The sequence below is a fragment of the Chinchilla lanigera genome, unplaced genomic scaffold (assembly GCF_000276665.1).
Source record: "Chinchilla lanigera isolate Chin_1 unplaced genomic scaffold, ChiLan1.0 scaffold00079, whole genome shotgun sequence".
Taxonomy (NCBI): domain Eukaryota; kingdom Metazoa; phylum Chordata; class Mammalia; order Rodentia; family Chinchillidae; genus Chinchilla; species Chinchilla lanigera.
Window position 1 is genome coordinate 2,083,815 of NW_004955480.1, and position 17,645 is coordinate 2,101,459.

At 39.5% G+C, this 17,645-nt stretch overlaps 1 protein-coding gene across 2 annotated transcripts in view; it reads right to left on the minus strand.

The window, feature by feature from the left end:
- LOC102027409 (cytosolic beta-glucosidase) overlaps nucleotides 1–17,645 on the minus strand; it is a 113,989-nt gene that overhangs the window by 49,703 nt on the left and 46,641 nt on the right. Inside the window, exons 3-4 of one of the 2 annotated variants that reach the window (XM_013503306.1) lie at nucleotides 11,088–11,884; nucleotides 10,248–10,371 (exon numbers count right to left, since the gene is read on the minus strand). In XM_013503306.1, coding sequence (XP_013358760.1) covers nucleotides 10,248–10,371; nucleotides 11,088–11,884 — 921 coding nt within the window. The remainder of the gene's footprint in view (nucleotides 1–10,247; nucleotides 10,372–11,087; nucleotides 11,885–17,645) is intronic. The other variant, XM_013503307.1, reaches the window with a different exon arrangement.

Genomic DNA, 17,645 nt, shown 5'->3' on the forward strand with positions numbered 1-17,645 from the left:
GGGCTGGGGATTTAGCTCAGCGGCAAAAGCGCCTGCCTGGCAAGTGCAAGGTCGTGAGTTCGGTTCCCGGTACCGGAGAAAAACCAAAAAACAAACAAAAACAAAAACAAAAACAAAAAAAAAAAAAAAAACCTAGCAAGAAAATGTATTGTTAACCCAAACCCATTTAATAACAAAAGGATATAGTTCCCACTCATGCAAACCAGTATATGGAAATTGTTTTGCAATAATACAGACCATCTACCACTTTCTTAAAAATAAAAAATCATGGTATGAATATAATGCTTCACTAAATTTCCCAGAACTAATTCAGTTTTCCTGCTAATCTAGAGCAATCTCCTTGCCATTCATTAAACATTTGTTGAGTACTTACTGAATACCAAGTAGCTCAAAGCCTCAAAATTTTATTCTGTTCAGAATTTTGTCTTTAAAAAGGTAAATAAAGTCTCTGTGGACATTGTTTCTGCCCATGAGTGCTTATACCTTTTAACAACTTCCATTTTCTCCTAAAAATGGTTATCTTCCTTCCATTCAAGGACTATAATGGGTACATTGTTTTGAAGAATCAAAGTGTCCCTCAGGTTCCCTCTAATCAACTGTTTTATTCACCAAGTTTATTGTGACAAGGCCATAGTGAATCAGGGAGCCCGTGAAGCAGTTATGTTACCAATTCTGTAATGTTTTTATTTATAATATTGCTGATTTTCTTCCACACAGCATCAGGCTTTCCTTTGGAAAAAATAGGAAGTCATTACCCAGTAATTCACACAATTACAAGTCTGGGAAAGTTGACAGAAAGAAAGTTTATGTCATTCCAGAATCACCCACCAGCATGAGTAATGTTGAAGTTATAAAAATAACAGATAAGAGCAACAGAGAGGGGGGCTGAATTGGTAAGATCAAAACTACCTAGGAGCTGATAATCAGCGCTGCAAATCCACTGGTGAATGCACTGGAAAACTCACCGTGGGTTTCCCGAGCAGGTTGGCTACCACCCGGCCACAAACTTTTCTCTGTTTTTTCCCATCATTCTGCACTGCCCCAGCAGAATCCTTCACAATACCATCACCCAGGCAGCCCCTGCCCACCACCCAAGAGGGGATCTAGAGGGCTCTCCCCAAAGCAAGGCCTTTTGATTTCCAAGATAACCAGGTGCTATACTGGTTCGGTGTAATAGGGTTATTTTGGAGATCAGGAAATAAGAGCTAACGGGGGCAGATGTTAAAAGAACCTTTTTGCTGTACCCTGGGAAAAACCCGAGACCTCTACTTCCCTCAGTTCTAGCATGGCTTTCGTCATCTGAATATGCCAAGCGAGCTCTTTCCTGAAATCACTTTCAAAAATCATTACTGAATCCTTCCTCTTCCCATTTCCTACTTTTCCTTCAGTCTACTCTTCATAGTAAAGGTAGTTTATTTCAGCTAAGTTGAACTCCAATTATTTGAGTCGTGTAACTATTTTTATAGTTGGGGCTGGGGATTTAGCTCAGCGGCAAAGCACCTGCCTGGCAAGTGCAAGGTCGTGAGTTCGGTTCCCGGTACTGGAGAAAAACCAAAAAAAAAAAAAAAAACTATTTTTATAGTTATCAAAATAAAGCTGAGTTTCTACTGGCTACTATATCACACAACAGTCTGCACAGATCGTTGTAAAAAAAAGCAGTCAGTTTGGAATTCTCTGAATTTTTTTAAACAGGCTTTATAGTGCTCTTTAAACTCTTTGGGCCCGAGGTGGTGGAGGACTTTAAGTAATTATTATCTCAGAGCAGCTGAAATGATTTCAAGTTCAGCTGAAACTTTTTTACCTAAGGGGGTATCCATCATTTGGGGCACAGCATAGGTATTAGAAAAGTACAGAAAAGGAAGACAAGCAGTCATGCTTTCCACTCAGCACAAAGGAAGATCATCTGATGTGTGATTCGGCTGCTTCTCTGCTGAGCCCTAGGATGCCGCCCGTGCTCGTGAAGCAGGTACACCTGCTTCTGTTTCTAAGCACACACGGTGGAAGTTGTTCATGCCTCTGACACCGATCGAGCCTCACCTGGACCAGACTGGTGACGCAGTTTACAAAATGTGTGCGTGTGTGCGCTTGTGTATGTGTGCAAATGTGTGTTACTTTCAGTTTTCCTAAACACTACTCTAAAAACTTGGCCATTGTACATTGTCTCTAAGAACCCTTAAGCGGATCACACCATCATAGCAATTTAGAAGCATGCAGGAAAATAAAAATAGAATCTGGCTACTTCCGATTTTGAAAGAGTCTCAATAATGGGCACCCTTTGGCCCCTTCACTCAGCATGAAGAATACTAGAGTCTAGTTCGTATTGTGGCCAGAATCATGGATATCTCTAAACAAAAGTGTGAAATGTATATCAAATATTAGAAAAATACCGAACATTTTAATGTGTTCCAACTATACATAGACATAAATGATTTTGTTTCTACAACTGACTTTGGATTATGCTGAATAGCAGTAAAGATCATCCCATTTCACAGGAAATGAAGCTGACACCCAGGGATTCCTGACGATGACTTTCCTGAAGGCGCACCAGTACAACGCTCAAACAGCCCTGCAGACCCACTGCAGACATGCTTTCTACTTGGCCACACTCCTCCGGAGAGTAGCGGGTAGAAGTTAGAGATAGGGGAAAACTAGAGGAAAGTCATCCAGGATACGTGTGTTTACATTAGCTCTGTAATTTCTGGCTAAATTTATGTGTATTCTAAGTACACAGGACACTGATATAGGAAATTGTTTTCTTCATGACTTTTAAATTAAACAAACAGAACTGCCATATGATACAGCAATCCGCTCGGGTTCTTATCTAGAGGGAATGAAATCAAGTCGGCTGAAAAGACTCAGCTCCCCCATGTTCGCTGCAGCACTATTCAGAATAGCCAAGATATGGAAGTAAGCTAAGTGCCCAGAAACACAACGGATAAGGAAAACGTGGCCTATACACAATGAAGTGCTGTTCGGCTGTAAAAAGGACAAAACTCCTGTCACTCGTCATAACATGAGTGAACCTAGAGGACTTTATATTAAGTGAAACTAGCCAGGCACATAAAGACAAGCACTGCATGGTCTCATGTACATGGGGGACTATGGATGCAACCAGAGACCACAGTCATAAGTGCAATGAATCAGACTCGCATGTGTGAGCATTTTATTGTCTCTCTGGTATAAGAAATTGAAAGAGTAAATAAGATCCAAAAGGTACAACAGATATTTGAAAGGGACAGAAGCAGCTCAAAAGAAAGAACAGTTGGGATGGGGGAAAGGAGAAAAGAAGGAAGGAAAAAAAAAATATATATATATATATATACATATATACACACAAGATAGCTAAGATAATTGTACTACTAATTTCTATTAGTACATTGAAAGGAGCAGTTAGTGCTTATATTGTTTGATCAATTTTGCACGCCCATATCTGCAATCTGAGCAACTACTTTGAAGATAACGATATGCCATATAATAACCATTGCTAATTTGCTATCGTCTTGTTTTGAAATTCTGTATCACTTTTATTGTTTTTTTTAAATTCTCTTTAAAAAGAAAGAAAAAGTTGCCCTCATAAAAGTAGAGACTAGAATAGCTGATAGGAATCAGAATTCCAGTTAGGAGGAGAGAGATCTGTTTGCAATATGGTGACTATAGTTGGTAACAAAGTATTGTATTCTTGAAAATTGCTGAGATTTTAAATATCATCACCAGAAAAAGTATCCGAGATGAGTTAATTACCTTGAGGTGGCCATTGCAAAATGTACCCAGATTTCAAAACAAAATGTTGCGCATGAAAAATATATTCAAATTTTACTTACTGCTTTGTAAAGATTAACAAAAAACACAAGTGGCACCCACACTACACACTGTCACCCACTAACAATCTTGCACCCAGCCATCAAACTTCTTTCTTTTTCCTCTGTTCTGACCTGGCTTCTCTTTGAAAGCCATTCACTTCAGCCAAGAGCAGCCTTTAGCATAAGTACCAAGTCCATCCAACATCTTACCTAACATACACCCAAAGCCACACATGTATATTGCATATGGGCCCTACATGAACTATAAGAGGGCTGCTTCATAAGGGTCAGGCTGACAAAAGTCTCTTTTGAGAAGCAGTGAAACAATAGACATAGTGTGGGAATCTATGTTCAGGTATCTGAGTCTCCATTCTGAGCCTGCAAAGGATTTTTAATTAGTTAGTGTTTCGAAAAGGTCAGTGAGATCTTGCCTTCATTCTTAGGAATTTTTTTATGCACATTGAGAAAAACACAGGTGCTTAACACATTTTGTCCAGTTAAATGGGCCTCTGTGATCTGAAATTGGCTTAGGCAGGTGGCTGCCAGGTCTGCACCACTTTGGGAAATGGATGTATTTCTCCTTCCCCTGCTCTCGGTGGGAAGGAGAAGAGAACGGGGGAGGGAGACCGCTGACAGCCACCAGCAGGGTGATTCTGTGCTCAGCATCTTGTCTTGGTGGTATATCCAAGCTGCAAGATTTATAACCTTCTTGTTACAATGTATCAGCTTCAACTCTTTCAGTGAAGTCTTCAATAACTTCGATGACATCTTGCTGAGGGGTTTTGTCATTAAAAGCCTAAAACTGGTCATTAACAAACCTTCCCTGCAATCATCCACCGCTGTGCTAACTCAGGCATGGGCCTGCCTGGAAAGTTAGGCTGGCTCAGAAACTTTCCAGAAGGCTGCATTTTTTTTTCTTCCTGTGCAGGGTGTATTTCTTTAGGGAAAGAAAATGTAGTTCCCAATCATTTCATCATTTATTTCTCATTATCTTTGGACTAACCCTTCCCTGATGGACGCAACCAAATTCAATAAACATCTGTAGAACACCGCTATGTAATGGGCATGGTGCTTGGGATGAAGATCTAATTATGGAAAATATTGCTCCAGCCCTCAGATGGATCCATGAACCCCATTTCCCCCAAAATTAGACATCATTTGCAGATCCTTAGTACTATGGCATGTTTAACGCTCTAAGCATTCTTTTCATTTTTCACCAACCTTTAGAAAACAGATGTTCTTACTATGCCCAGTTTAGAGATTAGATGACTAAAGCTTGGCCTGCTTAAGCATTTTTCTAATGTTACTGACCTCGGAAGTAACACAACCAAATCTCAAACTCATGTCTTACAGGACTCAAGCACAATCATCTCCTCCAGATATCAGGACTGGGCTGGGAAAAAGGAAAAGGTTATGGAGTTCTGAGCGGAGGGAATATTGTAAGCCAAACTTGAGGTTAACAAATACTGGGTGTGTGTGAGCAGCAGGATGAACACCGGAGAATTTAGATAGTAGGTAGTGTGTTAGCCTTGGAGCAGCCTGCCCTGGCTTCACACACTTCCCCACCACACAACAACATGGAGTTTAAAGCAGTATCCTCTCCCATATGTTTATCTATGAAGTCAAACCTGCCCCCAGCCCTGGCCTAGTGAACACTAGTGTTAATTTTATGAATACAAAGTATGATCAGAAAATAAGATGTATGTTTAATTAAAAATTTAAAATCATTATTGCCATTAATCTCCCTCAAGATACTCCCTTTCACTTCAAACACTTATCCTATTATTTTTGTCACTTTCTGAAACACTTCTGGAAGTCCTCTTTCATGAGTGTCTTTGTGTGGCCATCCTGATTCAATGTGAAATATTTATAGCAATTTCTTTTTTCTTTTTTTTTTTTCTGGTACCGGAAATCGAACTCACTACCTTGTGCTTGCCAGGCAGATGCTGTGCCACTGAGCTAAATCCCCAGCCCTGACAGAAATATCTGCTATATTAAAAATTATGGTGTGTCCCCATCCACCTTATTCACTGGATCTGGCATTGTCAGAATTCTGGCTTATTCCTAAAGTTGAAATGGCTAGGAAAGGTAAATGTGGATTGAATCCATTCAGGGTATTGAGGCAGTCACAACTACAGACACTCACTGAAGAGAACTTAAAACTGCTTCAGAAAGTGGCAAGAATGATAGACTAGGTGTGTTTAAAGCAAGGGGAAGCATTTTGAGGGGGTTAATGTCAAGGTGTCTTTTACTGTTATAGTTATTTTTAATTTCAGCATATTTTTATCATACTTTATAAAGATTCATATGATGTTATTTGAAGGTAACTTAATCCCAAACATACAAAAATTCTGTGACAAAGCAATTCCCAGATACACGACATGTTTTTGCTGTCAACACCTTGATTTTTTACCAGTTCTAGTAATCTCTCAGAAATAAGGAGTGCAGTTGTTGCCTTCTCCTCCCTAACATCCAGACCTGAAATAGTCAAAGGATCAATTTTATGGCATGCACCCAGAACTTCTTCCCAAAAACTGAGAGAAAACCAAGCAGATATGGGGAAATATTCTGTTGGGAAACTTGCAGAGCTGGAATACAAACCTGGCTTATGTTAGTTCAAGGTTTCAGTGTTGCCTTTCTGATATCTGCATTAATTGAAATGTGGTCTATTTTCAAATGTTTAAACACAGTCAAATAAAACCATGATGAAGAGGTACTAGCTGATTTCTCTTTTGCCTTAAAAAAGCAACTCCTTTCCATCTCTCTTCTCTCTCTCCTTCTCATCTTTCTCCCTCTCCCTCATCCTCTCCTTTCCCTAAAGGAAACAGAAACATTAGCTATTAGCTTACTTTTTTATTGCTCAATTAATAGCTGTGGGATTTTACCTAAAGAGATCCGCTAGCCTGCCAGGCAGACACCATTGATCCAACTGTAGTGTCATTATGTGCCTGTCCATATGCGTGATGTTGGAGGGAAGGCTTTGTTCCTGGGAATCACAAAGCCATCATCCATCTGACACCCTGGGTTTTGGTGGGCCCTCACCTGCCGTGCTTCCCGCAAATGTCTTCAGTGGCCTGTGATTAGTTTTAATCGCTCACAGGATGCTTCCTACTAGGAAAGTTCTTACCTACGAAGATCATCAGCACTACCTCAAAGGAGTCTCAGAAAATCGATTAGTCAGTTCAGCTCAGCTCTTCTGATGAGAAGTAATACATGGGGTACCCAAGATTTGTCCAAGGTCATAGAAACGACTGGTTATTTTAGAGACAGCAAAACCACTCCCAAAGGATATATGGAGGCCAAGGTACCAAATATAAAGAAAGGGAGGACAAAAGGCTCTTTGATTCAGAAAGCCCTCAACTCACAGATCCTACCTAACACCAAAACAATAATATCAAAAATGTACACATTCTCTCCTATTCCAGAAAGTATTAATTAGTAACTTTGTGATTTGAGCAAATGAGTTAGGATCTTTGAAAGTCAGTTTCCTCTTTTGTAAAGCAGGAGGAAAATGTTCATATCACCCTTTTAAGGATGAAATAAGAACATGTATGCAGCTGAATTTGGGGGAAAAACTGGCATTTGAGGTTCGAGCACTGTCAGGGAATTTTTGTTTCTTATTTTTGTCTCCACTTTCCTTAAAGCATTGGTATCTTTTCTTCTTACTGCACCTAAGTTTATACGGCAGAACAAAGCCACTAATGTTCCTAAACTTGCACCTCACCCCCGAAATCTAAGAGACAAATTGATTAGTCCAAATTCAAAATCCCAGGAAAGAGCTTGGATTGGCTCAGCTCATGTCACATGACTACACATAGGCCAATCAACTTTCACTTGACAGGTGCCGTGTTTTATCGCACTTGCCAAACTGACCCTGTGTTGTACATATGGATAAGAAGAAGTGGGTAGATTATAGAAGAGACGGGGTTTGCTACAAGGAAAAAGAATTTTACCACAGAAGGAATCATTGGTGCCTACTACAAGAATGCATGAAAAACTCTGTCACTATATCTTGTCCAGAATAAATGTACTTGTGTACAGTTTCTTGGCAATGTGTAGATTTCTTTCCATTTTTAAATACCATATATATGTTTTTTAAAAAGCTAAACAAAAATAGTATTATCTATTAGCTACAATCAATACAGATAAACTATTGTTAAGATTCAGAAGACACCATAAATGCTAAGAATAACAGATGTTTTAAAGGCATAATCAAGTTGCTTCTTGACTTATGATGAGTTAGATTCCCAACACACCCATCAGAAAGTCAAAAATGCACCGAGTACACTTAATCTACTGCGTGTCATAGCTTGGCAAATAGTACACTGTGGTGTCTCTCATCACCCTCAGTGATCACAGGGCTGAGGGAACGGTGGCTGTCTGTTGCTGCCCAGCAGTGAGAGTGTGGAACTGAAAAGCACTAGCTCAGGGAAAGATCAAAAGTCAGAATTCTAGGTTGAGTCTCTAACAAACACGATCTCTATCACGAAATTGACAAATAATAAGTCAAACCACCATAATTTGGGCATACTCTGTACTTTTCCTTCAAATAAAACACGCAATAGAATATATTTGACAAGGAAGATTTTGTTTGTTAGCCCGATTCTCTCTCCTGTCCCTTAGAAACCCAACTGTTCTCACATTTTCAGCTTGCTTGTTTGGTTTTTGGTTTTGGGTTTTTGGCCATACTGGGAATTGAGCTGTATCCCCAGCCATTTTATTTCTTTCTTTTTAAAGTTGGAGACAGAATCTCACTAAGACATTGAGTTGCCCAGACTAGGCTCAAACTATAATCCTCCTGCTTCAGCTTCCCAGAGTGCTAGGATTAGAGGAGCATGACACCACACCCAGCCTTTATATTTCAATCAGTTCATTTATGGGTTCATCACTGAATTTTTAGCATTAAAAATCTAAGGGATTGCATAAAGTAATTCAAACAGTTTCAAAGCATAATAAAATGTCCTCATATGATTAGCACTAAACAAATCACCAAATGGGAAATTAAAAAGCCCAATTTCTGTTTTTCTTCCTTTTCCAAAATGTACATATACAACTCTAGATAAGTCATCTGTGCTTCCTGTATCCATCCAGAAACTTGCCTGATAAATCTACCTGTCCTTTAGCATGAAATCTACAAACATCAATATGTTCACTGCAAAGAGGACCTGGCTACAGGGAGAAATGGGAAGGAATCTCAGAAGACTGCAGGCTTTCTTATCAGAAGGTTAATGCCACCCAAAAGAATTAACTTTGTACATAATGCAAAAGAATTCTTTTGCTGGGGCCAAATTGTAGGAATTCAATTGCCCCCTGCCAATAAACACCAGACCTGAGTGAGGGTTCCAATCAGTATATTTCAGGTTATAAAAAGAGACCACTTGGCATTGCTTTCCAAAGCTCCTTCTGATTGATTCCAAAATAATATGAAATATTTTTGGAAAGAATGACTCCCAGACTAGCTGGGTGTGGTGGTGCACCCCTGTAATCCCAGCATTCAGGAGGCTGAGGCAGAAGGTTCATTGCGAGTTTGAGACCAACCTGGGCTACAAAGTGAGCTCACAGCTGGTCTGAACTGCACAGGGAGACCCTGTCTCAAAAAAAAAAAAAAAAAAAAAAAAAAAAAAAAAGAATAACTCCCAGACCTTTCCAATACAATAATAAGAGGTGAGTATGGCATCATGACAAAATTATGAAATTAAAAGTCTCATCTTGCCCTGAACCTTGCTGCTTTGATATGACCCCCTATAGAGAGAAAAAAGAAGATTTAGGAAGCAACAATGTCCCACACAGCAATATTCCAAAAAGGAATCTAAAAGGATGTGGTGGGAGGCTAACTGGTCTGGAAATGTTTGTCATTAATTAAATATTATCCCTTTTATTTCTTTTCAAATATGAAAAGAATGGAGAGAAGCAAAGAAAGAATGACAATATTGTAACACAGTTCACATATTCTGTATGACACAAAGCTGTTTCTAGCAGGGCTGGTTCTTCCAAACTAAATAGAACATACATTGATGAAGGATTGTGCCATGTTGAACTTCACTGTATAAATGCTGAATTTGGGTCCCTGAAAAATTCTGTCAATTCATTCCTTAGTAGTTAGGATATGACAATATGCACATAGGCACAGTACAGTTGATCAGTGCTAACTTTTTGCAATAACTGATTTTCTTTCCTTCTATTTTTGTTCCTTTTACCCAGAGGGCACAAAATTCTGAAGACAGCTGCTTTGTATGTGATTCGATTTCAGGGGGTTGAAGCTAGGCCAAAATCTTCACCTTTCTCTTTCCTAAATAGTTTTCTCCCCCCTCTTCTAATTATATTGCTTTACACTGATTTACATGAATTTCAACTTTCAAAATCATTGGTCTTTGCAGAATGCAAATAAGCACATGGGAAAATTATATTAAGTTTGCACAATTGATCTTTCATCATTTCAAATGGTACCTTTGAACAGTTCCTGAAATGTCTGTCTGAAACATTCCCAGCGCTCAGTGTCATCAATAGCTGGGGGGTCAGACTGGGGAAACCCATTCTCAGTGATGTAAATTACAGGGTTATTATACGCGTCCTAGAACAAGACAGCAGAAGTTTTATTCCAAACAGATGTTTTTAAAAAAGCTCATAAAATCAGGTGCATTACCCTCTATCTTCTTGAAGCTACAACCCCAAAACTAGTTTTCATCAAATTGCACTGACCCTATTAACTTAATTTTCCACGCGCTGACCTTTTATGACTAACAATGGAAAAGCAAAACTGTGCAAATGTCCATGAAGACAGTCAAATGACTCTTATTATAATGAGAAGACAGAAATATCTTTCTTCTCATCAGCATCTGCTCATTGTCACTATTCCTTAACCCCTTGGTCTCACTGACAGCTACAATCTCAACCCTCCATAGGAAGGGTCCTGAAGCTGCTTAACTTGAAATTTTAATTTCAGCTACCTGGGTGCCATGTAGCATAGCAGGGACCCAGAAAGGATCCAGCTACCACTTTTCTTAAAATACCTTATAATAATCACAGCTATGACACCAGCCTGACAAGTATATCCAAGCTACTCTCATTGCTACAACTGACTTTAACAGCAAGTTCTAACTTTGAACACTGTCTTTGAAGCAAATAACCAGCCAGTTAACCCTCACCAACTCAAATGCTAATCTACTCTTCTTCAGCCACAAACTGGATATGGTAGTGCCTAAAATCACCCTCTTCCAGTTCCATATGTGTAATTACACTTGCCTGTTCTATGCCCTTCACACAAGCACACACACACCATGCAGTTACCTTAATATATTTCAGCAGCTTACGTATTCCCCATGGCACGGTGTAGACCCACCCCACACCTTTCCACGAAGGGTCTGGGAAAGCTTCAATCTCTGCATCCTGAAGAATGCCAAGTTCTGCTTCCTTATTCTCCTTGTGCCTGATGAAGCGAGTTGTGTAATATTGCACAGCAAAGAAATCAGCAGTGCCTTTGATCATTTTCTTCTCTTCTTCTGTGAATTCAGAAAGCCTTGATGATGGATAGCCTTGCTTTGCACTCATGGAGGCAATCTGGGACTTGACAAGTGCAGGGTAATCGCCATCAATGAATATAGGTTTAGCAAAGAAATCAAATTGGAAGTTGATGGCTCTTTCAGCAGCTTTCTGGTCCAACTCTGAGTTGGGGTTTGCCGGTTCCGGCCAGATACAAAAAAGCGATAGGGACACCATACCCTTCTGCTCTTCCCGGAATAAAGAATCATAACTGTGCCAGGCTCTGGCATGAGCCTTAATCATATTATGAGCTGCCTGATAACCGCCAGTCCCAATGTGAGGAACACCAGGAGCAAGGTGACCCAAATCGTATCCCATTGCACAAAGAACATTGGGCTCATTTATGGTGATCCACTGCCGGACTCTGTCCCCAAAGGTACTGAAACAAAACTGAGCATATTTGTCAAAGACTTCAATGATTGTATCTGACAACCATCCACCTTTGTCTTCCAAAGCCTGAGGCAAATCGAAGTGGTGGAGTGTCACCACAGGTGTAACCCCATTCATTAATAAATCATCAATGATCTTGTTGTAATAGTCAATTCCTAAGAGAGAAAATATACAAGAAAAAAAGTTATTTTCAGTATGTTGGGAATACTTTGAACAGGATAATTTTTATACAAAATAAGATTTATTTATTTCTTCAATATAATCAACAGAAAGAAAGGAAATGTCAAGAATTCCCTGACTACAGGCATGGTGGCATTTACTTGTAATCCTAGAGATCAGGAGGCTGAGGCAGGACACTCACCTCAAGTTCAAACCCAACCTTGTCTAAGTGGTGAGTTCAAGGCCAGCATGAACTGCATAGTGAAACCCTGAGCTAAATAGTAATAGCAAGATCCTTTCTCAAAAAAAAAAGAAGAAAAGATTCCCTGACTGGCTGATCAAGGATACTTATTTAGAAACATACATTTGTACAAGTTGCTATCACCAAATGTTGAACTATATTCCCACTTATCAGAATTGTTTTATTTAGCTGCTTGGGTGGTGATTTTTGTTTCTTTATCCTACTGGAATACAAGTCCCAGGAGAGAAAGAGTCTTAGCTATCCAGTTTGCCTTGAGATTCCCAAATCTTGGAACACTGTTGAAATTTAGTATATAATAAAGATTTCTTTGAGTGAGTGAATAAATGAATGAATGAATGAAATTCAACTGTATTAAACCTAAAGTAAAAGAATTGATTAGATGACTACCTTAATACTTTTCTAGATCTATTAGTCTCACAAGTCTAAGAAAGAAGACCTGCTGGACAGAAACAAGAGCTCAGCATCTGTCCCAGGATAGGCATTCCAAGCAAATGTAGCCAGAGGCTTGAGACATTTTGAGTACCTGCTAGGGAGTGTGCTCTAAAGTTCTGATATAGTCCGTGTAAATCCATAACCACCCCTGGCACTCACTCAACTCATTTCTCCAGGGTCTCCAGGGCTACATGTGGGAAAGAGTGCCTACAGAACTACTGCAAAATCAAGAACAGTGTTATTATGTTGAAAGACACTCTGCCTCAGGAAAAAAGCCAAGAAGACAGTAGGTGCAGCCTCGGGATGACTCTTATATTGGAAGGGGCTTTCTCAGGAGATGATGATGATGGTAGTACTGTACATAATTTCATGTTTAAGAATGTGAAGGAAACTGAAGCATGAAAGAGAGAAGCTGTTCTTTCTAAAGAAGTGGTTTCTTGGATGGACATTATAAAGTCATATGTAAAATTGCAAAGCAGGAGGAACTACAGGCAAATTTATAGACAAGTACAACATGGTTGTTTTGGTCACTTTTCTCTTATTGCTGAGACAAAATATCAGACACCCAAACTTAAGAAAAAAAAGGTTTATTTAGCTCACAGTTTTGGAGGTTTCAGTCCATACTCAGCTGGCTCCAAGGCAGAGTGGCACAGGGCAGAGGGAAACAGTTCATGGCAACGGAAGACAGCAAAAGCAGCAAGAGCAAAGGGGAGGAGTGGAGGCAAGCAGCCTCTTTCCCTCCCTTACATTGTATGCAAACTACCCACTCCAGAGTGGTGTAGCACTCATAACCATAATCCCAACCTTGGACCATGAATCAATCATCAACTCTAGAAGCCTGCCCCATGACTGCATGAGGCTTTGAGGGGACATCCAAACACAGACCATTACAATGGTCCAATATAAAGACAAAGTACAGAGAACTATTTAACCAACCATAATCTCAGGGTATTTGAAAGCAATACTAACAGTGGTTTCCAAAGGTAACTACAGCATCAGGATACTTAATTTTTGTCCCAGCTTCTTCACCTTCAGCAAGTTACTTATCTTTCTGAATAATCTTTCCACTCTGAAAAATGTGGATAATTAACAGACGCCTACATCAATAAATTATGAGAGTTTAATGAGTTGATAAATTGAACATATTTACAACCATTCTTAGCATATGGTAAGATCTTCGCAGAGGTCAGCTATCATTTTAGTAATAATTATTATTGTTATTGTTATTATTAGTAACATCAAAAATGATGCTTAAAAGATGAATATAAATTACCCATATAATCCAAGAAGAAAGGAGTTATTCAATGAGATCAAAAGGGGACAGGAATGTGCGGAAGACCAAAGAACATGTAAAAATAAAAAAACCCATATGAGCACAACATGTTGCCTATTTATTTGGTTTACTATAGCAGGAAAGTCAGCCACTACCAACTGCATTTGGCAGATATTCAACAGCAGTGAAAGAAGAAAAGCTATATAAGGAAAAATGGGGGTGGGCTTCAGGTCAGGCGTGCTCTAACTGGAGATTGTTAGCACAGAGCAGCTGGAAAATGGCCAGCTAGAAGTGAATCATCCTACATCACTGGTTTGGGCACATACTGCCTTTGGCTTTCTCTGGTTGGTCCTGAGTTGGAAGTAAGACAGCAGCAAGTGAGACAAAAAATTATAGGAGCTCCAGTTGTTGACCAAGTGCTAGTTAGGAGGGGGCTGACCGCTACAGATGCTGTGGTTTGGCTGTCTGGCTTTTTATGTGGGTCAGTCTTCGCATATGTTGCCTGGTCATCATTTGTGTATTCATTCTCTTAGAAGAGTAAAGCTCCCTCTGGGAACTGTGAGAGCAGCTCATCAGAAAAGTGAGGAGAGAGAGAGGTAATCAGGGTAGACAGAAGCCAAACTGCACAATCATGTGCTGTCCATCTATCTGTCCATCTAAATAAGTATTTTTAACAACAACTTGCTTATTTTGCAAATTAGAACACAGTGTAAATCATCTGCACCAACTCCATGTTTGGGAGACACATTCATACGCTATTCTTATTTGGTAGATAGAGCAACCCATTCTTTCAAAGGTGCCATCCCTAATCCATGGAACTGATGAATACATTATTTAAACAAAAAGAAACTTTACAGATGTAATTAAGGTGATTAATCTTGAAAGCTAAAGATTTCTCCAGATTGTTCAGGTGGACCCAGTATAACCACATGTGTCCTTATAGGTAGAAGAATATAACAGAAAAGTAGGTCAGAAAGATCCTACAAGAGCTGGGAGAAGATGGCAGCTCGAGAAGGACTTAACTCATAAGCCAAGGAATGAGGGTGGCTTCCAGGAGTAGAACACGGTCTCCTGCTGAGGACCTTTATCCTATGACCTAAAGGAAGTGGAGTCTGCCAACCACCTGAAGGAACCAATAAACACACTCTCCCCTCCCTGCTTCAGAAAGAAACCTTTACTGACCCCTTGATTTGATCCTTAAAGAGACTCATGTGAGAATTCTGACCAGTAGAACTCTAAGAGCACAAATATGTGGGGGTTATTTTTGTTGTTTGGTTTGGTTTGGTTTGGTTTGGTTTGGTTTGGTTTGGTTTTGGTTTTTTGAGCCAGGATCTTGCTATGTAGTTCAGGCTGGCCTCAAACTCACAGCAATCCTCCTGTCTCACCCCCCCCCAAGTGCTGGGATTATAGGCATGTGCCATCACACCTGCTTTGTGTGTGGTTTTAAGCACATAGGTTTGGGATAATTTGCTTGCAGTAGCAAATGAAAATTAACACACTCACCAACATTTATAAAGATCTCCTTTGCTCTCTCAATGAAGCAATTTTCCACTAACCCATATCTGGACCTTGTTAAGCCACATTTCCTCATTTAAAAATGAGATTTTAAAAAATAATCTGATGGCAAAATTTTGGTATTGGTACATGTGAAGGTTTTCCTAGCCAATCTTTTCATTGGCTTTGAATATAAAAATAATATTGAGTTTCTTTTGCTGAAATTATATTATATGTACCAGATGTCATGCATTTTGCTTAATCCTAGTACTAAGCCCAAGAGATGGGCATTTTCACTCCTATTAAATGACCGAGAAAACTGATATTCAGAGAGTCTTAGTATTGTCAAATGGCACAGCTTGCATTTAATCCCAGTCTGTCTCACTGAAAAGACCAAACTGTTCCTATTTGAACACTACATTTCTCACATTAACAAATGTTCCCAATCCAGAAAGATGTGATTATTTCAGAAGCCTTAACATTTGCCTCCTTCAGGCCAGATCATGATAGCAGAATCTTTTTACTTTCCATTTTGAAGGGATTATTAATGATGTATGGTCAATGTAAGTCAAACAACATAATAATCAGAGTTGAACTGAAGATAAATAAAAGTTAAGTAACAGAGAATTGTATAAGTAATAGCTAATATTCCAGAACCAACCACTTCACTTCTGGCTTCTGCAGTTTATCCAGTGCTGTAATAAAACTTCAACATGAGGCAGGAGAGCAGGAATCTTAAAGTGGAGCAACACACTCACAAACTCAGTGAAAGGCTTATGGACACATCACTTGACCTGAACACCTAAATTTCCTCACCTGTGAAACAGGAATGTTAATAGTGCCACCTTATGACTGTCAGGAGTATCAAATGAAAACAAACTGTCAGAGGGCAGTTAGCTTTATTTACCAGACTGGTACAGTTTAGTGATAATTCATTCTCTGACTAAATGTATATTTTTAAATGACCATTGTTCACCAATATAGGGTATGCCTATACCTAAGTTCTCAAGAAGTTAGGGCAGAAGACTCATGAATTACAGTTCAGCCTAGGAAACATAGCAAACCTGTCTCAACATACACACACACACACACACACATACACACACATACACACACACACTTAAAACTGCTACAAGTTTTTTTTTATGGCCAATACCATGTTCTCTGTGTTAGATTCACTTATGCTGATTTATAAATATAAAGTTCATTTGAGTCAAAGGTCTCCCAGGTATAAGGAAAATAAACCAGCCCAGACTAGTTCAAACATAAAGGTAGAAATGGGGGTAATTGGGTGGTAGGGGTGAAGAATAGTGAGCATTATTTGAGATGATAGGAATATATCAGCCACTCAGTGACAAAAATAAAATATAATAAAATAAACTAAAATAAATAAAATAAAAACTACTTCAATTCAATGGAACTGAAGTTGGGAGCTGAGAAAACTTTTGTCTCACAGGGGAAGCAGTCTCTTCTATCCCAGCTTATTATGGTTTGTGTCTGGATGTCCCCCTGAAAGCCTCATGCAATCATGGGGGGCAGGTTTTTCAGAGGCAACAGAATCTAAAGTTTGTGATTGGTTCATTGTCTAGTGCTCAACTAGGGGTTTGAGTGTTACACCTGCCCAGGGGAGGGGTAGCTGACATGCAATTTAAAGAGGGAAAGAGGTTTGTTCCTCCTCCTTTTTGCTCTTGTTGCTTTTGCTGTCTTCCGCAGCCTTGAATGGTTGCCTCTCAGCCATGCCACCCTGCCTTGGAGCCAGCTGATTACGGACTGAATCCTCCACAAACTATGAGCTAAATAAACCTTTCCTTCCTTAATCTTGGGCATATTTTGTCTCAGCAATGAAAGAAAAGTAGTCAAGACACTGCTTCTCTCAACACAGCAGCTATATTCCCCTCCTTTCAGAACCATTTCTCTCAGTACCCAATCTACCATCTAAAAATGGCCATCCCATCTGGGCAACTGGGCAAGCTCATCTTTTCAATGAGATCACACAAGTTTCATACCACAGGCAACAAAGGCTTGCCTATGCCCAGTCATTTGTACTAGGCATGGGGCAGGACTATATAGAACAAAGAAATGGGAACAATATATGATAACTCTCTTTAGTTCACACATCCCTAAATTCATACCATAAATTTAATTGTCCTAGTTTCTTTTGCTACATGGCCTGTATTAGTTAGCTATTGCTGCTATAACAAATTAGCACAAACTCAGAGGTCAAAACCAACACAAATGTATTATCTTACAGTTCTGGGGTCCAAAATGCAAATAGTCCTCACAGGGCTAAAATCCA